A 25784-nucleotide genomic window follows, 5' to 3' on the forward strand; every position below is an offset into this window, starting at 1 on the left:
GGTAGTCCAATTCAAAACTGAGGATGTCAACAACACAAAAATGGTACCTTTTAAATGTTCAAATTGAGCATAATTAGGCCACTTAAACAGTAATTGAGATTTCATTTAACGCAGAACCATTCAGAATAGGTTTTACTCCTTTAAGTGTTTCAAATTCAAGTACGCTGGAAAAAAGGACTCGCTATTATAAGGACATTGCCATTTCCCTCTAAGCCATCTCCTCAGAGTCTATCTGCTTATTTTGGACATGAACAATGCAGTCAGCATTTACTGACAGGCCTCGCTGTGGCCATGTTGTGAGCTCACATGCTTTTTCCAGCTCTGTCAGATTGACTCCTGCCTCCCAAAAAAGCAACGACATCATGGGCTGGGGCTTTGTTTAAGACCCCTCCAGCTGCCCACCCCAGTAGACGAGCGCTCGCTCTCAATTGCACCAGTCATACCATCCCAGTTCCCAGACCACTCGAAAGATCTGATGTCCCAATACTGAGACAAAACCAGGACTTTCAGACTTTAAACAGACTAACAAGAGGCCATGAGTACATTTGGCTACCGACGGGAACTGAGTAAGTACGAGGATTTGGATGAGGATGAGTTGTTGGCCTCGTTGACTGCTGAGGAACTACAGGAGCTGGAGAAGGAGTTGGCTGATATTGACCCAGACGACAACCTTCCCATCGGACTGCGACAGAGAGATCAGACAGCCAAGACTCCCACTGGAACATTCAGCAGGGAAGCTCTGATGAAATACTGGGAAAATGAGACACGGAAACTGTTGGAGGAGGAGAGGACCGGCTCCACAAGCCCTAGAGAGGTCAGTGATCCACAACCTCAAACACTAACAGGGGTACAACAGCTTGTCACCCTCAAAAGGCACAAATTTGTACCTTATTTATCCCTAAAGGGTACATTTTGGTACCTTAGTGTAGTAATATGCACCCTTAAGGTTGTAAAATGTACTATATTATAGGGGTGAAACGGTACACAGACGTCACGGTTTGGTACGTACCTCGTTTTTGGGGTCACGGTTCGATAAAATGCAGTAGCTGTTTTCAAACTTATTAGTTTGATTATACATACACCAATGCTACCATTTTCAATATGTCATAATAATTTCTTAAACAAGTATTCATTACTTCAATGAGCTCATTGTTTCTCCCTTAAATTATTACATTGTTTAAATTAATACATTTTTAGCTAACTAACAGATCACTCTAAATATTAATGTGGATTCTTTCTATAAAGTTGCTTTGAAATGATGCTTATTGTGAAAAGCGCTATACAAATAAATGTGAATTGAATTGAATAAACGTTTGATTAGCCTACGATGCTGTTTTCTTTGCGCGTGAGAGTTCATTAACATGCGTAGACAATGGCGTATGCACAAAGTTCAATATTACACTTTCACGAAGTCACGGAAAGATGAGCGAGAAGGAGAAAAAGTGGCATCTACATTGGAGCCTACTTCACCTTTCCATGAGGAGACAGCCCATTACACTTAAAAAAAAAAAAAAAAAGATTTTTGTTAAATAAAGAAAAAAAAAAAACAGGATTCCCTTTTTTTTGCTGTAACTGCTTTCTTTCCGTGAAGTCTTTGGAGTGTGGCAGAAAATGATTAGAAACTCAGCTACTAGCAAACTCTTGTGTGCCATTTGAACTTGTTTTGGGTTGGTGCAGAGCCCGTCTACGGAGAGCCTGGCCACTCCCTATTAAGTCCTATTGTACCGAATTTTGGTTGTAGTTACACCAGAGCTCCACTGGGGGCGATCGCCCATGAGTGCAAAATGAATGGGAGTCTATGGGGCTAGACGGCTAAATGTGTCTCTTTCACCCGATTGCTGTTGAGAAATCTCAGATTTGATTGTAGGTTTTGCAAGTTCAACATGGGTTATAGGTCGAAAGTTGAATGAACGAGTACTTATGTCCTTTCGATTTCTTACAGGTTGAGTTGTTGCCCATAACACGCTATCATTCTGCTAATGAACGCTGATTGGTCAGTGAAGGACTGATTACGACCAGAGATACCGCTTGATGGCATCGTGGCATCCGAAGCGGGACCAGAAACAAACAAAACAAAAACTCTTCTAGCACGTGTGTTTACCTGTGTCAGCTGTGTTGTGTGTTTACCTGTGTCAGCTGTGTTGTGTGTTTACCTGTGTCAGCTGTGTTGTCGATGCCTCGAGAGAAAACAAAGTGCAGAGCGCGAAAGCACCAAAGTGACTTAAGGATTGCCGTAAGCGGTAATCGCTGGGTGCTGACAAATCTAACACCCAGCAATGTGTAATTTCTTTGCATCTCCTTTCGAATACAACATTCAATTTACTAGACAAAAAATTATATCCTGAGAAAAGTGGATTTTGAGGGGTATAGCGCCATAGACCTCCATTCATTCTGCACTCGTCCTGTGAGCGCCCCCATATGGAGCCAGAGTGGAACTGCAACCAGTTCAAAAGCCGGAAGTTTACTGAGTTTTACTCACCGCATGTGACTGACTGTATTCGGCGTATGACTGTATGCACTGAAATGTGACGTCCGGACGAATACATGTACCGTTACACCCCTGCTATATTATGGTACTACTAGAACCCTAACCCTTACACTTTAGGGGGAAATAAAGAAGTGTACAAAGTGGCAAGCCTAATCAATCACCCTATCTCTAATTTTTGCATTTTTGCATGAGAGTGTTGGGTAAAAACTAAAGGATGCTATATTTAAGGATTTTGATCTGAATTGTTGAATAGCAGTCGCCATTTGGCAAAGATTTGATAAAATATCCCCAAAAATGTACATGTCTCTATAATCCGGGAAAAGGAATGATGTGAAAGGGGAAGAGACGCCATGGGTCTGGGACTCAAGTTCTGCACCAGGATCAAAGCTTTTCTAAAAATTACCTTTTCAATTCCAGAAAGACGAAGACGGCAGAGAAGAGGAGGAAGAAGGTTTAACTGAGAGTGACACTGAAGAATCTGGGGATGAAAAAGACGAGGCTGACGAAAATGAGAAAGATGCACAGAAATATCGGGATGATGAAGAGGAACAGGAAGAAGAGGAAAGTGAACCGGATGAACCAGTGACAGAAGAAGAGGAGGAGGTGGAAGAGGAAGAAGAGGAGGAGGAGGTGGAAGAAGAAGATGAGGAAGAAGGAAATGAAGACAACAGTCCTAAAATAGCACAGTCACTAGATTGTACTACTCAACCACAGCAGTGTTGGTCTTCCAATGGTCAGTCCAATCACATGGCAGAGCCTGAAAGACGACACTCTCCACTAATAGGCGAAACAAAAGTCCAACTTCAGGAGCCGAGTCGCATGTCAGGAAACCCCACTGTGGTGGACGAGGTTCTGGAAAAGATCCTCAACAATGACCCAGATACCACCGAAGTCAACCTCAACAACATTGAAAATATCTCCCAAGACACTCTTATCCGATTTGCAGAGGCCTTACGTTCTAACACACAGGTACGTTTCTTTAGTCTTGCCAACACACACGCAGATGACCAGGTGGCTTTTGCCATCGCCAAGATGCTGAGAGAAAACAGCAACATCACGAATCTTAACATTGAATCCAACTTTATTACAGGGAAGGGTATCATGGCACTAGTGCAAGCCCTCACCCGAAACAGTAAACTTACAGAAATGCGATTTCACAACCAACGGCACATTTGTGGAGGTCAGGTGGAAATGGAGATTGTGAAGTTACTGAGGGAGAATACCACTCTGTTAAAGCTGGGATACCAGTTCGATCTTCCAGGCCCTCGTATAAGCATGACTACCATTCTCACCCGCAACCAAGACTTCCAAAGACAGAAGAGAATGCAGGAGATGCGTCAACAGCAAGGAGTTGCAGCGACTCCCACAAACCCAAGAGCGGTTGCGCTTCAGAAGAGCACGACCAACTCTTCTCCTTACGGCTCTCCTCGGAGTTCACCATGGTCATCTCCAAAGCTACCACACATTGACATGGCAAAGAAGAACGCTCCTCCACCACCTCCTCCTCCTCCACCACCACCTCCACCCAAAGCCTCCATCCCAGAAAAGAAATCTCCCTCCAGAATGATCGCAGAGGTCATCAAACAGCAAGAGAAGACCTCCAAGAAGCAGCAGCATAGGCCCACCAAATCCAAATCCAAAAAGGGCAAAAATGGCACTGCAAAGCAAACAGAGACTAACAGCATATTAAAGGAACTGAAGAACGCACTGAGACCCATCAATGACAGAGAGAACTCCAGACCGTCCACACCTCTACGCTGCGCTCATGATCAACTCATGGACGCCATCAAAGGAAGCAGCATCAAAAATCTCAGAAAGGTGAGTATCTCCCAAAACATAGTGAGCTTTCTTGTTGTCTTCTTAGGCAGCATCCGAATTCAAATGACTGATTTGTAAAACACTATACAGCCAGTTATGCCAAATACAAAGGTCTTATTTAAGAAAGTACTCACTTTAAGCCCAAACAACTCTCGTGAGCATACCTGTCATTGTTGCCACACCTGCTTATAACAGGTGACATGTCGCAATCCAAACTATATTAGATGCATTCTTTAAAAGAATATGGTCACCATTACTGTTGCTGGGGAGGACCAACATTTTTTTTTTTTTTTTAGAGGTGTTTTATTTATTTATAGGAATTAAATAAGGTAACACTTTATTTTAAGGTGATGTAGTTACATTTAACTTAAGTACTGAGCAATATTAATTATGACCGCCGCTAGCGTAGCTAGCGAAAGCGGTCATATAGGGATTGTCAAAGTTTTTTTTTTTTTTTTTTTTCGTCACCTTACTGAATTTTTCGTCAACGATACCAGGGACACCGAAGCACCGGGGAACATGAAATTTGGTGGGCATGTAGCCCCACTAGACTTCTAAGGAAAAATTTCGTTTGGTCCCCGGGGGCCACTCCCCCCCCGCGCTGGGCCCCCCCAAACCCCAAAAAAGGCAGTTTTTCCTAAATAACTACCTGAACCGTGGCACCGAGGATGAAGAAATTTTTATGGTATGTTGGTCTACTAGACTTTTACGGAAAAATTTCGTTTGGTCCCCGGGGGCCACTTCCCCCCCCGCGCTGGGGCCCCTGTAAACTTTTCGTCAACGATACCAGGGACAGCGATGCACCGGGGAACATGAAATTTGGTGGGCATGTAGCCCCACTAGACTTCTAAGGAAAAATTTCGTTTGGTCCCCGGGGGCCACTCCCCCCCCGCGCTGGGCCCCCCCAAACCCCAAAAAATGCAGTTTTTCCTAAATAACTACCTGAACCGTGGCACCGAGGATGAAGACATTTTTATGGTATGTTGGTCTACTAGACTTTTACGGAAAAATTTCTTTTGGTCCCCGGGGGCCACTTCCCCCCCCGCGCTGGGGCCCCCGTAAATTTTTCGTCAACGATACCAGGGACAGCGAAGCACCGGGGAACATGAAATTTGGTGGGCATGTAGCCCCACTAGACTTCTAAGGAAAAATTTCATTTGGTCCCCAGGGGCCACTCCCCCCTCGCGCTGGGCACCCCCAAACCCAAAAAAATGCAGTTTTTCCTAAATAACTACCTGAACCGTGGCACCGAGGATGAAGAAATTTTTATGGTATGTAGGGCCCACTCTTAAGGGCCCACATCAACCTAGCCCATAATCAGTCATTTGTGATTTGCGCCCCTCCCATAAAAAATGAAAATGCAATATTATTCTGCTTTTATCGCCCCTATCTTCAGTGGAGATGTTCAGAACTGCACCATATTTCATGTGTATGATTAACTTGACATCCTCTGGGGGTATCCTCTGCTAAGTTTTGTAGAATTTCATCCATGGGGGGGGGGGGGGGGGGGTATAAAATAAATTCATTTATGTGCACATTTAGTGACTGTACACTCATCGGCCTGTAGATGGTGCTGTTGAGCGAAGGGTTGCTGGTTTAGGATGATACTGTCACACACACATGCAGGAATACAAACAAATGCAAGCATGCACACACACTGACATCCACACGCACAGACACACACCCATACACACACATACAAATCCACATGCACAGACACACAAACACACACGCGCACACATACATACACGCACAGACACACACACAGACACACACATACACAAACACACACACACACACACACATACACACACAGACAGACATGCACATACTATTACTTTTTATAGGTATATACATAAACACGCAATACAGCCAAATTACTCCACGTCATTTATTTTTGTGGAAAGCCAGTGCAGGCCTGAGCGGCGGTCATATTTTGTACCGCGATGCGGTACATCTAGTTAACTTAATTAGCATGTACTTTAGAATTGCTGTTAGGGTTTGGAATAGGGCAAGTTACTTGTAATTATGCATAATTTACTGTTATTACTATAGTAAGTACATGTAGTACCATGTAACTACGTCACCTTAAAATAAAGTGTATGAATATGCACATTCATTCTCCTTGTCTCGTGAAATTCTGTAATGAATGACATGAATCACGTACGTAGGCTAAATTATAGGATATTTTCAATTCAAAACGGCAAAATTTCATTAAAATAAGTTGAGCAGTTTGCATCACTAGATATTACGGTCAACGGTTCTATCGTAAATGATTAAATGTGTAGCTATTTACAACTTATCACACACTCTTTCACTGTTAAAACTAAAGTGTCACGTTGGAATCATAGACCATAAAAAAATATGGACGTAGTGTCCGTGACGTCACCCGTAGGTTTCTGAAGACGTTTTTTGAAGCCTAAAGTGGGCGTGGCAGCGCGTCACTGCCGGATTTATTTATTTTTACAGTCAGACAATGAGCTGAGGTAACGTGACAGCTAACAAACGGCTAATGATGACCAATGACCACAGCAGCTGGAATTCACCTGTCACTCAAAAGTGGACACCCTTAATTATGCAGAAATTAAGGCTTAATATAATTTAAAGGATGAGTTATAAAAAAATTCACCCCCCTCACAGTTGTCATGAAGGGCGAAATTAGCTGTATAGACCAAAGCCACATACAGACACCAGGCTGTAAACACGTTTTTTTCTGCTGTAAAATTTGTCATTTTAACATGGGGGAGATACAGATTTGACTCACTTTTGACACCAGCCTCAAGCGGCCAGTCAACGAATTGCAGTTTAACTCACTTCCGTGTTGGTTTCATGAGAGAGACGGAGAGGTTGCGCTTGGTTGGAATTCGCACTCATCTTCAGTGAAGTTAGACTGCAGCCTTCTTTGATTTGATTGGCCATTTCAAACATTTTGACATTGACGTGCTGAGGAAAACCAGCTACATTTTGTTTTTTTGCCAACCTAACAAAAACAGAACGGTGCCCTGAGTGCAGCAGAGAAACATCAAGAATATTAAATATTGGGGGGACAATTTGGACATATTTCTAATTATTGGGGCGGACTTCTATTCCTCTGAGTGTCTATGGTGGTTACAGCCCAGATCGACATCATAATAAATGTGGTGAAATGAACAAAATGGCAGAGAGCAAAACTCAAGCGTACTTCTGTTCACGAGGCAGTGGAAAACTCGGTGTTATCCCCAGACAAGCACCCTGACCTCACAAATTCCTCACACTTAGTGCTGCTATGAATAGAAACCATTTTACCCGTCTCGATAAGAAGACAGTTGCCTTGGTGCTGTGGAAAATTAAAACTGTTTGAGTAGACAGAAGAATGAAAAACAGAATGCTTGACTTGGTTTTGTTATTGATTGAATATAAGGGCTGGGCAACAATTAATCGCGATTTATCGCATCCAAAATAAAAGTTTGTGTTTACATAATATGTGTCTGTACTGTATATAATTATTTTGTATATATAAATCCACACACATGCCTGTATTTAATAAAAAATGTGTTATAAAATATTTTTATAAATTATGCATAAATATATATAGGCTACACTTTAAGAAATATTTGTATCTATATACTGTGTGTGTATATATATTCAAACAATTTATATATTATATTTTATAACAACACATTTTTCTTAAAATACAGGCATGTGTGTATTTATATATACAAAATAATTATACACAGTACACACACATATATGTAAACACAAACTTTTATTTTGGATGCAATTAATCGTTGCCCAGCACTAAATATAATAAACAAGGTCATGGTAATCTAATTGTGCTGTGAACAAATTTGGATGGATCTGACCTTTTGATTCTTCGCAGGTGGAGGTTCCTCAGTATCTCCAGTAACCAGGCTTTAAGACAGAAGAGGACAGCAGGTTTAAGGCCTCCTGAGCATCATCTGCGAACACAGACACGGTGTGCTTTTCTGTTTCATGTTTAAAATAACAAGGTTTTCTGTATTGAGAATAACCTGGATATTTGCACTGTATTCATTTTTTTTTAAATCACTTTTAGTCATTGAGGCAGTTTGTGCTGTTGTTGTGATTGTACTTTCTTGTTCTTAAATGAAAAAAATCGACTTTGCCTTGTTAATGTTTTTTAACATGATTCATGTCTGTATATATGTAAATATCTGACTTGGTTTAAAAGGATTAAAAATCATCAATTCAATAATTGACTAAAATAGTAACCGCATTGTTATTTCTGCTAGCAGAACTAACCAAAACAGTAGCAAAGGTCAGAAGACTAGCCTTCCGTAAGCAAACGCAGGGCCAATATATCTTTGCTGGAACAGGAGAGTATTGGTTGTATGAATAACACAGTCTCTTAATCCGGACCTTGTATGTTTGTGTATTTTGGAAAAGTTCCCGGGGACTAAATCCACTCCGCAGCTGTTCACCGTGAACAGAGAAATGTTTTTAGCAGCAGCGAAGGAACACATCTGAAAGACACATACTTTCCCACCGTTAAAGGATTAGTTCACCCAAAAATGAAAATCCTGTCATTATTACTCACCCTGATGTCCTTCCAAACCTGTAAAGTTTTGAAGCATCAAAGTGGTAGTTGCGTAGACTGTCAATGGAAGGACAGAAAGCTCTCAGATTTCATCAAAAAGATCTTCATTTGTGTTCCGAAAATGAACAAAAGTCTTAAGGGTTTGGAACGACATGAGGATGAGTAATTTAATTTTTGGGTGAACAATCCCTTTAAACAATTTCTAACTTAATTTCCATGCACATCACAGCATGCAACAGACATTTAAAGCATGGCTAACTTCTGATCACATGAGACCACAGGGGAAAAAATAAAAGCTGCTGAACAGGTTATGAAGGACGCACAGAAAATATTAAAACACTTTCACTCCAATTTTGTCTGCTTAGAGAACACTCTAGCTTTAAATAACTTGCAGGTAAAATTTACCTGAACGGACATTTGCCCAAGCTAAAACCCTGTAAAACAATTTAATTTTGTTTGACAGTTGATTTTTATTCTTAAATGTCTGCCAAATAACTTTAGCGCTCTAAAAATAGAACAAAACAAAATGTCATATGCGATCAGCTGTCTGGCTAAACTCCAGGAATACCATATCAGGCTGTGGGTTTAAACAACAAACAACGACTTCTAAATTCACTCAATCAAGGACATTTTTTGAATCACCACCTACTTGGAAACTGGATTTTAATGTTTTAGTCACATTTACTGTATAAGTGAACTGAATAAAAAACACAGAATACATGAAGGTTCTGTAAATAATAACATTTATTTGAGTGTACAATTTTTAATAATTATTTTTCAACCTCATTTCAAAGGTTTCAAGTCTCGATGCAAAGCAACCCTGGTTGAACGAAGGATAAAAACCGGAAAAGATATTTTAATTCCTCTATAACACTGTTAAAAACAGTGTAACTATGTGATACGAGCCACTGCGGACCGTCAAGCGAGCCAGAGGCTCTCTTTGAATTAGTACAGCATCACAGTGCGTTATTAATAAAACATTGAGAACGTACGACCCGTCCGATTCAGGTGTGTTCGTTTTTTTAGTTTTTTTTTTTTTTAAATGGCACACATGAACATTAAATTTCAACATGAACCGTATCTGACCAACTGGAAAGAAAAAACACATGCCTGTGAGATTTGTAGTAATGCCAGTAAAATGCAAACAGGATATTTTATAATAACTGTAGTGTTTCTCACATCTAATGTTAAGGAGAGTCCTGACATAGTAGCTATAGCACACAATGTGTAAACATATCCGCCGTATTGCGCTGTATCCCCTCAATTAATGTTTTTCACTTTTTTTTTTTTTTAAATCGTGCAAAAATATAAACCGACTCAAACTCTGAGCAAATTTACAAATAAGCAACAGGGCTAAATATGCTTTTTTTTTTTGTTAAGAAAATAATAGTGCTAAACTACGTTCTGAATAAGAAAAGGTAAGGTACATAAGAGAGAAGTATGAAAATAGTGTTCTTGCTTCACAATATCAACATTAAAGTCTCGCTCATCTTGTTCCTTAGAGTCGACCTCCCTTTCAATGAATGAAGAAAAAAATAAACAAAAACAAAAAAAACCATAATATTCAACTTTACAAATCAAGAAACTTGATGTAAAATTGCACGTTAATCCAGGAGGGGAAACCTTTACAGGAGATACATGACAAACCTTTACAGATTAAATGAGGTATTGCACAGATTAATTAATAAAAAAACAAAACAAACAAAAAAAAAAAAAAAGCATAAGGCAAAAAAAAAAAAAAAAAAAAAAGTACAGCAAATTGGTCATCCATTTACATTACAATTTGATAAGATTTATAAAGACAAGAGCATTGTAGTGTCTTGATTGTTTCGGGCAGCCCTGGTCATCAGTCATCCCACTCATCATCATCTTCAAAATCTTCTTCATCATCATCATCCTCATCCTCATCTACAAAACCATGGATTAAATGTTAAGTTTTCTAGTGTAACACAATGCTGAATGAGCCTGACTGTAATGGTCATAACGCTCAGTCCCACACACACACACACACACACACACAAACACACACACAAACACACACACAAACACACACACAAACACACACACAAACACACACACAAACACACACACACCTGAAGAGTGGATTGCTTTGCTCCTCTTCTGCATGACCTCCATCAGAGCGCCCACGATCCCAGCGGACGGGGCCGGAGAGGCCGGAGTCGATTCGGTAGAGTCCGGTACCTGTAAGGGTCACATGATCAGAATGTTTTTGTTCACCGGCATGCCATGCAGTTGTGATAAAAAAAAAAAAACAATAAAAAAAACACACAACTAAAAAATAAAATATACTGATTTGAACAAGGACTCCATGGTGTGGAAATACAAATCGCTGATTAATTGATGAAATAGAACCAGTTCATAAATCAATAAGAGATTTTTTTAATGCTTAAAAAAAATAAATAAAAAATAAAAAAAATAAGCGTCTTATGCTCATCAAGGCTGCATTTATCTGATCAAAATAGCAGTAATAATGTTATATATAATAATGTAAGTTAAAACAGTAATAATGTGAAATATTACAATTTAGAGAAACTGTTTTCTATGTGAATATATTGTTAAATGTAATTTATTCCTGTGATCAAAGCTGAATTTTCAGCATCATTACTCCAGTTTTAATTGTCACATGATCCTTCAGAAATCACTCTAATATGAAGATTTGCTGCTCAAGAAACACGATTATTATCAATGTTGAAACTGATACATTCTTTGATGACCAGAAAGTTCAAAAGAACCGCGTTTATTTGAAATCTTTTGTAGCATTAAAATGATTTTACTGTCACTTGATTCATTTAATGCATCCTTGCTGAATAAAAGTATATAAAAAAATATTGTTTTCGTCTTGTCTCATTGGTTCTTTGCCGCTCTACTCACATTTTTAAGCTGAACGCCGACTCGTATTTGGTCTAAGAGAGCGCCACGGCCTCCGCTGGACACGGCCGGCTTGCTGTTCGGCTCCACCTTCTTCAGCTGCGCTCCTTCTCGAATCTGGTCCAGGAGTGCAGACTTCCCCCCAGGCAGATCCCCTGAATTAACCTCCGTTAGTGGAGGAGGCGCGGGAGGAGGCGGTCCCGGAGGAGGAGGGGGAGGAGGAGGTGGAGCTCCACCCCCTGAAAATGATGGAGGAGGGGGTGGAGGGGCCGGTGGAGACATGGAGGCGGGTTGGGGAGGTGGAGGTGGTGGAGGAGCTGACCCGTGACCTCTGCTGGGGGGAGGAGGTGGTGCACCCATGCCGGGCCGGGAGGGTGGAGGAGGGGGTGGAGCTGAGGTGGGGGCTCTGGATGGAGGAGGTGGAGGTGGAGCTCCTCGACCTCTGGAGGGAGGAGGAGGGGGAGGAGGGCCAGAGTTATGGGGGGGTGGAGGAGGTGGGAGTCCTCCTCTGGAGGGTGGAGGTGGAGGTGCTGGAGAAAGAGAATACAACAATACATTAAGGTAAATGTCAATCTATTCCTGTAACATGGATTAATGTGAAAAAACTTCCCAAAACATGTCAAGAGGATGATGCTATTAAGGTGGTGTTATTAAGCATGCTGCAGTTAAGAGCGGTTGATTATGGTTGCTGAGCAACACAGCAAGTTGCAATCACAGAATTTAGAATCTAGGATTAGAATTTTAGAAGGTTTTTAAATTTAAACATCTAATAATGTGAGGATCATTTATATGTAATGAATGATGTCAAAAACATGTCAAGATGATGATAAAGTTGCTATTAAGGTGGTGTTATTATGCATGCTGCAGTTGACCCGTCGCAGGGAGTTTGATTGACAGGCGATCGGACCAATCATAATCCACCATCCGCCATTTTTGTCCGACAAAGCAGTCAGGAGAATTAGTAGATTAACGTCGGAGGATTTGAACTTGGAAAACGGAGTGTACTGACGTCTGTCCGCGGTTAAAACAACATTCCTTCTGATGTTCATTCATGTTTATTTGATGCTATGAATTAACTAGAAGGAAGAGATGATTGGTTCACGAGCGGCTTTAACCGAGCGATCTGTCAGACACATTAAAGAGCCACAAAACGGTATTTATCGTTTAAATTTCTTTAAAAAAAAGGAGTAAATTTGAAAGTTGAGACTTTGTTTCATATCAAAAGTAACCTGGTCTGTCAGTGTGTGTCAGTGTCTCTGCTCCGCGATGTATGTTTCACTGTGTGAGAACATGTGGCATGAGAGAGGCGTGGCTTGTCGGACATAGCAACAGTAACTAAAGGGGGCGGGTCTTTGCGAACGGTTAATTAAGAGCTGTTGTTTACAGTTGCTGAGCAACACAGCCACATCTAGAATTAGAATTTAAAAGGTTTTCAAATAATCATCAAATAATGTGAGGATAATTTATATGTAATGAATGATTTTATCTTCCGGTTTCCTTCCAAAACTAGGCAGTCATGCATAGCTATTAAACAGATAAACCTTTCTTGTGTTACATAAAGCAAATTTGAAAGATTTTTTAAAATGTTGAGTCTCTCATGTTCACCAGGGCTGCATTTATTGGTTTGAAAATACGGTATAAATAGTAAAAATGTGAAATATTACTACAATTTAAATCAGCTGTTTTCTATGTGAATATATTGTAAAATGTAATTTATTCAGAAATCAATCCATTATAAATATCTTTACGGTCACTTTTGATCAATTTAATGCATCCTTGCTGAATTAAAGTATTAATTTCTTTAAAAAAAGAAAAAGATTTAAAACAGTGTACATGCATAAAAAATAAAAATATTATGTGTTAAACAAATAACATCGGATATCCTTGTCCAACGACTCGCCAACGCAGGCAACCACTTTAAAGTCAAACTCGACGCAGAAATAGAAATTTCACTCCAGGGTTCTTGAAACGGGGAGATTCCCGTAGGATGCAGTGTGTTCATCCTGGCTGCTGCTCACAGCTCAGCTTACTCCTGCAACTCCATGCGAATATAAACGCTGACTCTGAAAAATAAGTTTTACTGGAGAGCTTTCAGCGGTGAGCAGCGAGGAAGACAGAAGACACACACACACCAGAGCTGGAGATCTCTCAAGATCTTTATTTCAGCCGGTTTCTTCAACCCAACAGGCCTTGGTTTGGATCTGGGAGTTTGGAGGAGGGGTGTGCGAGATTGAATAACAAGATATATTTTTTTGTCAATCGATAATGATATTTACACAATATTTTGCTGAGTGCGTTTATTGTGTTGGTACCGTGGCAGATTTAGGCTTTGAATCCCGAAGCTTTTGATATTCTTCATATTCTGTGTGGTGGTCAGTTCTCAGCAGCTACAGAAATTATCTTTTCCAATAAGGTTAAATAGATTTTTTACATTTTATGGGCTTTTTTACCCCATAAAGCCATGTATGTATCATCCTTTGTGTCGTATTCATCCATTTATTCAATAAATTCAATTAGAATAATAAAATGACACAATAGGGCTGTTACCGATCAAATGAAATCAGTATCAACAAAATTCATCTTTGCAATGCAGAGGAAACACATTTAACTTGCAGTTACAAATATAGAAATAATGTTTTGATGTTTTAAAACATTAAATATTGATATTTGAAATTATTTAAAAAAAAAAAAGTTTAATGAGTGAGTCATTGAATCTCTCATTCAACCAATTCATTCAATAAGGAAACACCGCAGTGTGTTGCTCAGACGCGAAACAGTTCTGTGGCTATGTTTGGAACAAATAAATAGAGCAAAAACAAGCAATATTGTGTCTAAAATGTAAGTCACTTAATATCAACTACTTGTTTAATGAACTGTTGTATAAAATCACATTTGTAATCATGCTGCCAAATCATAGTGCCAAAAAACGGCACTATTCGTGTGATATTGATCAACTATATTAAATGATATGAAAATAAAAGAGGTATTTTTGACCCTTATCTTGAATATTGGAGGCATTTTAATAAACTGCACGCTTTCACTGCGTGATTTAGTGCACTAGTATAACCTACAAGACTACACTATGTAGTGTATGTGTGATGTTGTAAAGTGAGGGACACACTCAATGTCAGATTACACATCGTTGAAACAACAATCACAATATTATCATAGACGGTATACATCGCACACTCCTAATTTGAAGGTCTAGTTTTGGTGCGTGTTAAGGTTTGCCTCCAACTCTGGTTCTGACTAGAGGCACTAAAAGTATCACACACAGCCAAAAAAAAAAAAAAGGGTTTTCATTTCATCACTGCAGACTCATGCAAAAGGGGAAGTAACCTACCACACCACCTCGGGGGTCCTGAAGGACAAATTATTTAAATATTACTCTGAAATACTACAACATACGATCATTTTTGCTTGGATAAGTGCTAATATCACGACCTGGCACCCGAACTCTTGGACTCACCTTGTCGTCGAAGTTCACTTTTAACAGCCTCTACTCCTCCTTTCTTCTCAATGAAGTCGTAGATGACCTTGGACGTCTCTTTGTCTTTGAGCTGGTCCTCAGAAATGCCACACATGTCAAACAGGTTCTTGAGGTCTGGGTCCAGGTTATTCAACTGTGAAAAGACAATGAGTGAACCGTCAACAAACGACTGGAAAGAATCGAGATACAAATCACATTAAATTAATATGAACTTCCTCATTCGTTAGGGACGCTTTTGTAGTTCATCACATTAAATTTGAACGTACATTATCGTATTAAATTGATCAAAAGTGACATTAAATACGTTTAATGTTACAACAGATTTCTATTTAATCATATCAATAATAGTAATTTTCTGAAGAATATCAGAATGATTTCTGAAGGATCATGTGACACTTAGGAGAGGAGTAATGATGCTGAAAATTCAGCTTTGATCGCAGGAATAAATTACATTTTAGTATATATTCATATAGAAAACAGCTATTTTACATTGTAATAATATTTCACTGTATTTTTATCAAACAAATGCAGCCTTGAAGAGCAGAAGAGACTCAAAAACATTTAAAAATAAAATTCTACCAACACCAAACTTTTGAATGGTAGTGTTTTCCAGTAACCAGTCTTCATTTTGAAGATTATATCTATTTTTCCATCACTAAATATCCCTTTTTGTGAAATGGTTTGCTCGAAACAGGTGCTTGTGCATTCTTCTTTTAAAATAAACGCGTCTCTTTTTGCTCATTTGTTATTTAACTCAATGTGATTCAGACATTAAGAGTCCATGTACTTTAATATTTCAGCAAATTCTTCCAGCACAGAAACAGACGAATGTTCTGCTTAAAAGTTACTAATTCTTTCCTCCGATTATGAAAAAGTTCCCTGCACTCCTGCAGATAGTCTACCGGCGCAATCACACTATAACCCTGAATAAATCCCCTTTATGTAAGCTCTCATTCGTGGGAGTTAAAATTACAAACTGGCGCACACACTGAAATATGATCCTTTTTTTGGGAGAATGATTGCTTTGGATTATGAAGATACACCCGCTGCAATCACATTGTGTAAGAGATGACTTGCATTTGTGAATCACATCCCATCATGACCTCTGATCCATTATGAAATCATGTAAACAGCAGCATCTTAAGACAACGTGCATGCAAAACTGAACATCACGGCTTTACGCGTTTCGCATTAAATGCAGACAAGTAGTGGCGGAAATACTCACATCAAAGCCCGTGTTGGGATCCCATCCGACATGCCCAACATGCCTGGAAAAAAACACACACAAGCAGAAACATTCACCAAACACAGCTCAGAAACTGAAATGCTTAAAGGACATCAAACATAAACATGGTCACGGAGGTCTCATCCCTCTTTAACATGATTCCTGGAATACAGCTGACAGATTATCACATCTGGGATATATTACATGGGATTAAAAAGAAGTGTGCATCCGATTACACTTCCCATCATAACATAGGTCCTGTTTACAACTGGTGTTAAGATGTGTTTTGGTTGACTGGATCACAAGTGGACGATGTCTGTAAAACGAGGTGTAAAAGTTCAGCTTGTCCACTTTCAACCACTTCCAGATGTGGTCGAAAACGCATTTGATCGGATTGCTTTCGCAGTGTAGACGCTCATGTGGTCGAACATCCGCAATACATCGCCAGCTCTCCGCTTATTGACCTCATGCGTAAACATTATGGGAAGAGCTCTAGCCAGATGGGATTTAAACTTTTTCAGCTGAAGACCCAAGTTTGGTTTGAAGATGAAAAACGCACCAAGCACAATGTTCTCTCACCATTCCTGATTTCTCACACACACACACAGCGTTCGGTTGTCAGAGCAGAAACTAAAGCTGATGCTCTCTGTGTGTTTTTCTGACATCTTATATGTTCATGTGTAAATTCCTCAAGCATTTTTCACCTATTAAATTTAAAGATCTGAAAAAGCCCTTAAATGTACCCGACCAGGGACCCTCCCCTCAAAGAAATCAGGACAGAAGTGCTTGAAAGTGGACAAAAGAAACGGATTAAACCTCCAGGTGTAAATGGGAATGTGTTTCCCTCATCCACTCGTGATCCGATCGACCAAAACGCATCTTAATACCAATTCCAAGTTGTTCTGAACTTAAAAGCGAACTCACCGAAAATTGCTTGGGGTGCCAATCTCAGCTTTGGAGATTTTCTTCTTCTTGTTGTTGTTTTTGCCTTTGGCTTTGTCTTTCCTGTTGAAGTTAGCGAGGTTGATGTTGTTCATTTGAGTGTTATTTTGATAACGCTGGTTGTTGATCTCGGGGTTCTTTATGTCCACCGTTGCCATTGGAAGTGTTGGTCCTAAAAGTCCTGAAGGTCCTGAAACAGTCAGAATCAAATTCATTTTTAAATGATGCAATCAAACACTTATTTATTTTTTAGTTAATGCTAAAAAAAAGTTAATGCTCTTTAACTGTCAGGAAGCACTTTTTTTATTGCCTTTTTTCTCCATTATGCATTTTATTAGGTATCATTCAAAAGCTTTAACACTCAAAATTCATTCATTTGCTTCACAGTAAACTTAAACTTCTATAACATTTTACACTTTCATGCTTTCACAATCTTCTTTAAAAAGAGACACTGATCATAAGACACTGCATTAAGACTAAACCGCCCAATAAAGCTTCTCTCCATCTTGTCCAATTATTTAAGCCCTCAGGTAAACCACAGGTCTCAACCTACCTGTGTCCTCACGCTTGACACTGTACGCAGGCGAGAGTAAAAACGACGGGCTATAGCGCCCGCTAATGTCTCCACCCCCTAAGCCCACATTCAGGAGGATTTTACCCATCACCACACAGGTGCGCTCACTGTGTCGCAGGTTAACCGAGGGGTCGGCGAACGGACCGTAAAGCTCGTCCTGCGGGAGAACGAGGCACTGCAGGGGAGCCAGGCAACCTCCCAAATCCGAAGCCCCATCTAGTTTCTCATCAGTCGGCGCTGACAAAAAGGTGGTGCAGAACATCATCTCTGAACGCGCGCAGACATCCACGACGCAGGTGTGTGTGTGTGTGTGTGTGTGTGTGGTCAGGCTGCTCTTGCTTTTCTCTGCCAGCATTTGAAGGCTGCTGTGCACTAAAGACACGCCCTCTTTTAATCCCAGGAAATTATACACGACCGCTGGATTTTACATAACCGTTAAAGCCAGCAATAAGCTGTGGAAAATCTCCTGGGTTCTTGAGGACACACTGAATTTGAGGAACAACAAAAAACCCTCCACGCAGACAGAGGGTGCAAGTCAAAAAGGCGGTCAATACTGGGTGACTAAACAAAATATCAACAGGGAAAAACCCTGTTGTTCCTCAGTCAAAACACACAGGTCAGCATAAGGGTGAATTCACATGACCAGCTCTCAAACAGATTCACTACAAGTCTAATATTTGTAGTTGCACCAGAGCTCATGTTGCTCACCCATAGACATCAAACAGAGGTCTGAGGTCACAGTGCTGATATGCACATACACTACCAGTCAAAAGTTTGTAAAGACTGGAGTACATATGAATCACATACACACTCAATAACCCACTTTGGGAACTCTGAGTGTCAACAGCACCTTCACACACCCACAATAGTCCAGTTTTATAAAAAACAAAAAAAACCTAACCCAAACCATCTTTACGTTACTTCAAAACTTTGGCCAAGCATATAGGATGGTGTGACAAAGCTGCCAGATTTTCCAGTATAGCTGGATTTCTGCCTCTCGGGCGGATGCTAAAGTGCAAATGACGTGTTAACATACGTTAGTTGGGTAGGGTAGTTGACAGCCCCTGAGGGTCATATGGCGAAAGACCATCACCACTGTGAAGATCAAGTTTTGGTGTAATACATGAGGGGGAGGGATGTTTGCTTGTGAATTATATTTGCTAGGGTTTGCCTGTGTGCATTTAAAGGGACAGTAAGCGATTTCTGATAAACATTGCTGAAAGTGGCTCGACTGAGCAGCACAACACACTTGTAGCCAATCAGAAATAGCCACTCATGCATCCACTCATGATGGGGGGGGGGGGGGTCAATCAGAAATAGGGGGCGTGTCCACTCATGATGGGGGGCAATCAGAAATAGGGGGCGTGTCCACTCATGATGGGGGGGCAATCAGAAATAGGGGGCGTAATCAGAAATAGGGGGCGTGTCCACTCATGATGGGGGGGCAATCAGAAATAGGGGGCGTGTCCACTCATGATGGGGGAGGAGAGAGTCAGCCAATCAGCAGTAGGGGGCCTTTCTACTCGTGATGAGGGAGGAGAGAGTGAGCAAAAGGGAGATTTGAAGAAAGACAATATAAAGAGACTACAAAAGAGAAGGTTATGATCGGACAAGAGCTTTAGAAGCCGCACTAATATTAAAAAAAGATTTCTAGCACTGGCTGGGCCTGTGAACGGATGCCGAGGTTTCGTCGTTTCTGCTCCAGTTGTGAGAAGCAATGCTGTTGCTGTGACGTTAGCTGTAGTAACAGGACAGTTTTGAGTGTCGTTGTTTGTCTGGATCTGCTGGCGACTAACAACCATCCCTTGTGTACTGGATGTTCATTATCTGTTCTTCAGTTTTGCTTGTTCGTCATCTGTGTTTTATTTTTCGCGATGCATTATTTTGCTTCAGCTATGATAAAGAAAGACATCTGTGTATTTGGGGGTGGAACAATGAAGGGAGGGGTGTGTTTCTTTAGGTTGGTTTCAAATAACAGTGTTTCTCAGATATTTCTTACTGCACCTTTAAAGATAATATTTTAAAGGCAAATATTTCAAGATATGGCCTGGTGATGTATATATAGATTTTTGTATTGTGCCATTATTTTAATGACAAATTAAACATTTAAAATTTAATAAATACTAGTTTATTATAACATTTAATTATTCAATTAAATAAATAATATCTGATAAATAATATTTGTAAAATTCAAACATGCCCATACAGTATGGCAGCATTTTATTATATTATATTTAATTTGGGGTTAACTGTCAGAATAATAATGCCACAATACAAAATTGCTATGGTCCTAAAAACATACGTTATTTTCTTTCAGTAAAATATAATTTCCTATTTTTTCCTTCTGATTTTTTTGGGTGAAAAATGAACCAGACATTTCTTGCATAATTCAATCTGATTATTCAACATACGTTCATAAACTACTAGCATTATCTTCAAAGAATCTGCAGACATAACACACATTTTAACTGGTAAACTTTGTCAGTCCTAGCTAAAGTTTAGTTTAGACAGAATGAACGTTCATGTAATTCATTAGTAAACAACCTACCATTAGGTGGGTCACGTCTTTTTTCTGCAAGACAAAATTAAGATAACTGTTATTACTAAATTCACCACTGCATGACTTAAAATTGGAAGGTTTATTAGTGAAAGAATTAGATTTAGCGGTGTAGGAAAGATCGGGGAGATGTTTAAACGCACAATCGTCTCCTTGTCCCGGCACAAGTTGCTGAGTCAGTCGACACACAGAGGGGAAGTGGTTAAAGAGAAGACTAATCAGAAGCAGACCGACACGCACAGACCCCTGTGGGTCCCACAGACATCAAAGAGCCGGATTCGGCAGAAACACACAAACTGCTTGAGTAGCCTTAATTTAGGAAGGAAAAAAGAACTGGGAGCAACAAGGCATGTAGTGTTGCAGAAAGAGTGATAGAAGTAGACAAAGGGGGAATCACGTCAGAAGAAAACCAGATGATAATGGTTTTTCCAGCAGAGGGAAACGAGTGAAGCAAAGGAGAGATACAGTTCTGCTGTGCTGTTGTTGTATTTACCGGTTTTCCTCCCTCTTCTAAGCAGAAGATCATTTGCTGAAGACCTGAAGCGCTTGGCGTCCTCCTCACTGGCAAAATTCAGACCGATCTGGGACGTCTGAGGACGAACACACATTAAAGACGTTTTATACACACTCTGCTTGTGGTGAAACAGCAGACAGACAATAAGACATAAATCAAAACACAGATGAATCAGTTATTCAAACAGAATGTAACAAAAAAAAAAATTGAAAAAGACATTTTACTTTTGTAATAAACAGCATTGTAGAGTAACACAATATTAAACTAGATTAAAAAAACATTGTCAAGACAAACTTTGATGTTGACTTGAGAGAGCTTGACTAGAAAGTTTGAAAAAGTTTAAAAGCTTGAAGTTAAGGTTCAGTTCGAAGTTTAAAGTAGTTTAAAGTTTGAATGTTTTGAAGGCAATACAGTCTATAAGATAGATAGATAAATAGATAGATAGAAAGAGAGGTTGATATGGTGTTTTTCTATGTTGCTAGCATGTTTCTAACATTTAACACATTGCAAACATGATTTAACAAGTTGGGAAAAAGATTTAACACATTGCTAACATGTTGCCACTTGCCAGCATGATTTAACATGTTAACATGATTTAGCATGTTGTTAGCATGATTTAGAACGTTGCTAGCATGATTTAACGTTGCTAGAATCTTCATTTTTAGGAAAACCATAAGTCGGATCAGTTTGAAAAGACATACCAACTCAAGTCAGAACAGTCTGAAGGTCTGAGCCAAGTTTGGAGGTTCTAGCTTTAAAGCTCTAGGAGGAGTAGCAGTCAAAAGAACTAGTCTCGGAAGAATAATAAAAAGTTTAAATTGCATTTCAGTAAGTTTGCTCTCTCAAGCCAACTTAATGAGGAAAAAAGTCATTACATTTTAATAAAGGACTGAGAAGACTAGCTTTTTTTTGGAGGATGAAATCATACACAATAATAAGAGCAGATGAACGTGAACAAAGCAAATAGAGCCAATTTCAGTTTCACATTGACTTTAACTCCAGCTTTATCAGTCTGTGGCCGTGGCACATACCTTACGTCTGCTGAGGTGAAGAACAAGAGTACAAAACAGATACGAACACATGAACAGACACACGCAAAAGGACAAGCATGTACAAGATATGAGCACTTACGTCTCCAGCAAACGTGATAAAGTAAGGCCTGGAGCTGTTGATTGAAAAGGAGTTGTAGAGCTCTTGATCGAACAAGATTTTTCCCTCCTGTCGAAACAGAATAAGAAACCCTTTACTAAATACTAAGAGCAAGATGATACATGAGGAATCACGAAAAACACATGGAGCATCGGCTGACTTACTTTCATATCAAACACCCTGATAAAGTAAGATCTCAGAGAGCTGTCTTTCACCAGACATGCCACACCACAGCACTTCTTCACCCAGGACGAGTTTCTGTCGGCTCCATAGACCTGCACCACCGCTGAAGACAAACTCTGCGGACACAAGGAAACAGAAGAGTTAAACTAAATCTGCAATTGGGATTTATTTAAAATAAATCCTGCACCTGCTTATCTCATAGTGAAAACAGATGCCCAAGTATCACTTTCAGAATGAATTTTAAAGAGGACCAATTATGCCACTATGAATGTTCAAAAAACACCTTATTTTCCCCAAATATTCTCCATTGTTTCATCTCCTCTCTTCCCAGTCTGTCAGTAACACTCTGTTTACTTCCTGTCTCTATGAAGCCCCTCCTTCTGAAAAGCACACTGTGCTCTGATTGGTCGGCTGGAGCAGTGTGTTGTGATTGGTCAAGTGCTTCAAATGTGTTTGGGAAATGTCCCACCTCTTACCATAACCACCAGTTTCAACACACTACTACTAACTAACTCAACCAGGCCCCGCCCCTTTATTCTGCGTATTAATTATTTAAATGAGGAATATTGTGACGTGTTCGTTCCCGGAAGAAACTCAAGACTACAATGGAGGCGTTTCATGGAGTTCAGAAACACTGACACTGATATAGAGAATAACGTTTCATGCTCAAACCGCAACATTACACACTAAAGAGAGATGAAAAAAAAAAAAGCATATTTGGTCCCCTTTAATAAAATACCATTTAAAAAAAAAAATCCAAAGAATGTCATTGTGCATGAAAAAACAACAATAAAAAGGCTTTTTGGTTCTTGTTAATAAGTCGATGTGCCATAAAGGTCACCACAATTGGTCAATAAATAGAAATCTTTAATGCCATAAAACTACCAATCTGTAGAGGACATGATTATACCGCAGTGTCATTCAACACGGCGGTGTGAGTGAAACATGCCGAGAGCGCAGCCCTTTGACAGTCTCCTCACGAAGCTGCCGGTCACAACGCCAGTGAATGAAGACTCTCAGACTAATCATGATGAGAACGCGGCTCATTATGCGCATTATTACTGTAGTCCAAGCTCTTGGCTGAGAGCATAGATCAGTTTAGATGATATAGTTCTATCTTTTCTTCCCTTTTGTGCTGTATGTCTGAGTGAAATGCTTCTGGAATAAGAACAAATGTGGGCGGGGCTTTATTTTGTCTGTGGGGAATTGATTGTATAGTTGTGGTTTGCTATTGGCTGATCTCATTTGAGTGACAGGTTGAGCCCCGCCCTCATCAGCAGAAAAGAGACGATGTCACTGCAAGAGGGAGGGGAAGTTATTCTGATTCAGGATTATGAGGCACGTGATTTAAAAACAAATAATAATGTGCACAGATGAATCATTTAAAATAAATACTGCATAATCTATGAAAACAAGAATTGTCCAGTTTGAATTCAAGGTGACTTTAAATCCAGTATGACTATATAATATACAAAAATCCAAATTCTTACAAGTTTGCTGCATTTTTAATTTTAGATATTTTACCTTGTATATTATGTAAATAACCTTATTATCAGGGAGAACCAAGTTTTTCGAAGTTGTAAATAAAGTAAAGTTTGTTTACCATGTAGATGCTGAAATGTAAATGTGGGCGGGGATATGTTAATGAGCTCTTGGTTGTGATGTCTATTACATTACATTTTTTGAATGATCCGTTTTTGCAGTTTAGTTTTAACAGAAGGTCTGGACGGACATCACTCTTTTTCACTCTGGTCGAAATCCTGCTTTCCAAGAAATGACGCCTTTGAGGGAAAACAAGGATACACCCATCCCGAATTGAAACCTGAGTTCACAAATCAATAGTCTGACCTGAGATGAACCAACTGCGAGGAATCAGAACCAGTGAATATTTCTCCTAAAAACTGTGTGACAGTGACAAGTCCGAGCACTTTTAAGTGAACAGCTGCGAAATGCACAAAGACGTTCTCGCCAAACAGCCACTTTAGGGAATTAATGATCAGCATCTATTCTCAGGATGGGCCAGAAGATTTACATAAGCGCAGAGCGGACCGGCAAAGTCAGACGGTCCTGCCAGGATCCTGGTCAGGAGTGAAGCCACGCCACACATCTTAACAACCCGCCGAACTGTTACAGAGACACTCAAAGCTTCCATTAACCACACCATACAAGCCAGAGGAAGGTTAACAGAGACACAGAGAGAGCGAGAGGGTCTTCTGCGCTCTCATTGGCTGAATGAAGCTGCCGCCCATTATCAGTTCATTCGAGTCATTCCTCAAACTCTGAGGCATTCATCCAAGCCAACATCAGACGGTCGTCGCTCCGTATCTCGCAGTTTATCGCTCATCGTCAGCTGCAGTTAATGGAAGAAATCATTTTTTATTCAATAAGGAGGCATTAAAGTGACTATGAAGTCACCAAAGATTTCCATTTCAAATAAATCACGTTGTAACAATCATAAATGTTTCTTGAGCAGAAAATCATCATATTAGAGTGATTTCTGAAGGATCATGTGACACTGAAGACTGGAGTAATGATGCTGAACATTCAGATTTGATAAATTACATTTTACTATATATTCAAATTGAAAACCGTTATTTTAAATTGTAATATTTTCACAATATTATGGTATTTTTGGTTAAATAAATGCAGCCTTGGTGAGCAGAAGAGACTTAAAAATATATTTAACTATATAAAAAAGTGTGAGAACACTTGTCACTACCAATTTTCCATACATAAATGTGTTAGTTAAGTTTACACTGTAATATTATTCTGAAATGCTAAAAATAATCATAAGGCATGTCCTTTTAATAATAATTTACAAATGGCTAAACAAATTTAAAGGTAATTTTCTTAATGTGCTGTATAAAAAATAAAAAGTAGTAAAAATAGAAATAGTTCAACAAACTTGACTTTTATAGGTGAACTGAGGCTATATGGAGCTACAAAGGTGTTAAATTCTTCATATTTTACTATATCACTGGACATCTAAAAAACCACAGCAATGATAACACTGAAGTAGGGGTGTGCGAGATCACAAATTTTGATTGTGAACGATTAAAATGTCACCATCATATGTAAACGCAGAGGTAGGGTTAAGCTCACGTGAGATTGCACTTATTCACAATCATGTAAGTTTATAACTTGCATATGTTTTAAAGCCTTGCCGGTCAAACATTTTATTCCCACGCTGTTCTGACATGCGCTTTTCATCCCCCGCACACTTCAAGCCTATCAAAACCAGCGCCTGAGAACTAAACTTAGTTACCTTTCGCGTTTTATTGTGCTTAAAACTCTCAAATACACAAAGGTTTACATAAACACAGTCGGTTAAAGTGACAGCAGCCTAATAAACATATGCCACTTGTCATTAATGTAAAAAAAAAAACAAAAACAAAAAAAG

General features: G+C 39.6%; 2 protein-coding genes across 7 annotated transcripts in view; one reads left to right on the forward strand and one right to left on the reverse strand.

The window, feature by feature from the left end:
* lmod2b (leiomodin 2 (cardiac) b) lies at window positions 1–10544 on the forward strand. 3 transcript variants are annotated; one of them, XM_081363545.1, is made up of 4 exons: window positions 1–814; window positions 2906–3070; window positions 3119–4306; window positions 8166–9598. In XM_081363545.1, exons 1-4 carry the CDS (start codon window positions 536–538, stop codon window positions 8190–8192), a joined length of 1659 nt encoding a protein of 552 aa, XP_081219671.1. In that variant the 5' UTR covers window positions 1–535; the 3' UTR covers window positions 8193–9598. The 3 variants fall into 3 exon arrangements, with proteins under 3 accessions (XP_081219671.1, XP_081219670.1, XP_081219672.1); XM_081363544.1 differs by having other exon boundaries at window positions 2906–4306; window positions 8166–10544; XM_081363546.1 differs by lacking the exon at window positions 2906–3070 and having other exon boundaries at window positions 409–818; window positions 3099–4306.
* The window catches only part of waslb (WASP like actin nucleation promoting factor b), a 19484-nt gene continuing 3289 nt past the window's right edge, over window positions 9590–25784 (reverse strand). Inside the window, exons 2-12 of one of the 4 annotated variants that reach the window (XM_081363547.1) lie at window positions 22366–22500; window positions 22184–22270; window positions 21032–21128; window positions 20530–20553; window positions 17390–17597; window positions 16466–16508; window positions 15220–15373; window positions 15094–15111; window positions 11754–12280; window positions 10955–11063; window positions 9590–10769 (exon numbers count right to left, since the gene is read on the reverse strand). In XM_081363547.1, the coding sequence (XP_081219673.1) occupies window positions 10708–10769; window positions 10955–11063; window positions 11754–12280; window positions 15094–15111; window positions 15220–15373; window positions 16466–16508; window positions 17390–17597; window positions 20530–20553; window positions 21032–21128; window positions 22184–22270; window positions 22366–22500 (1464 nt within the window). In that variant the 3' untranslated portion in view covers window positions 9590–10707. The remainder of the gene's footprint in view (window positions 10770–10954; window positions 11064–11753; window positions 12281–15093; window positions 15112–15219; window positions 15374–16465; window positions 16509–17389; window positions 17598–20529; window positions 20554–21031; window positions 21129–22183; window positions 22271–22365; window positions 22501–25784) is intronic. The other 3 variants (XM_081363548.1, XM_081363549.1, XM_081363550.1) reach the window with 3 other exon arrangements.

This window comes from Scardinius erythrophthalmus (assembly GCF_964197995.2).
Source record: "Scardinius erythrophthalmus genome assembly, chromosome: 4".
Lineage (NCBI taxonomy): Eukaryota > Metazoa > Chordata > Actinopteri > Cypriniformes > Leuciscidae > Scardinius > Scardinius erythrophthalmus.

Excerpts from the sequence above, each read along its gene's own strand:
- lmod2b (XM_081363544.1), top strand. The coding sequence starts at position 536 with ATGAGTACATTTGGCTACCGACGGGAACTGAGTAAGTACGAGGATTTG. Across the intron at positions 815-2,905 it reads GCTCCACAAGCCCTAGAGAG|AAAGACGAAGACGGCAGAGA; the intron begins GTCAGTGATCCA and ends TTTCAATTCCAG. Across the intron at positions 4,307-8,165 it reads GCATCAAAAATCTCAGAAAG|GTGGAGGTTCCTCAGTATCT; the intron begins GTGAGTATCTCC and ends GATTCTTCGCAG.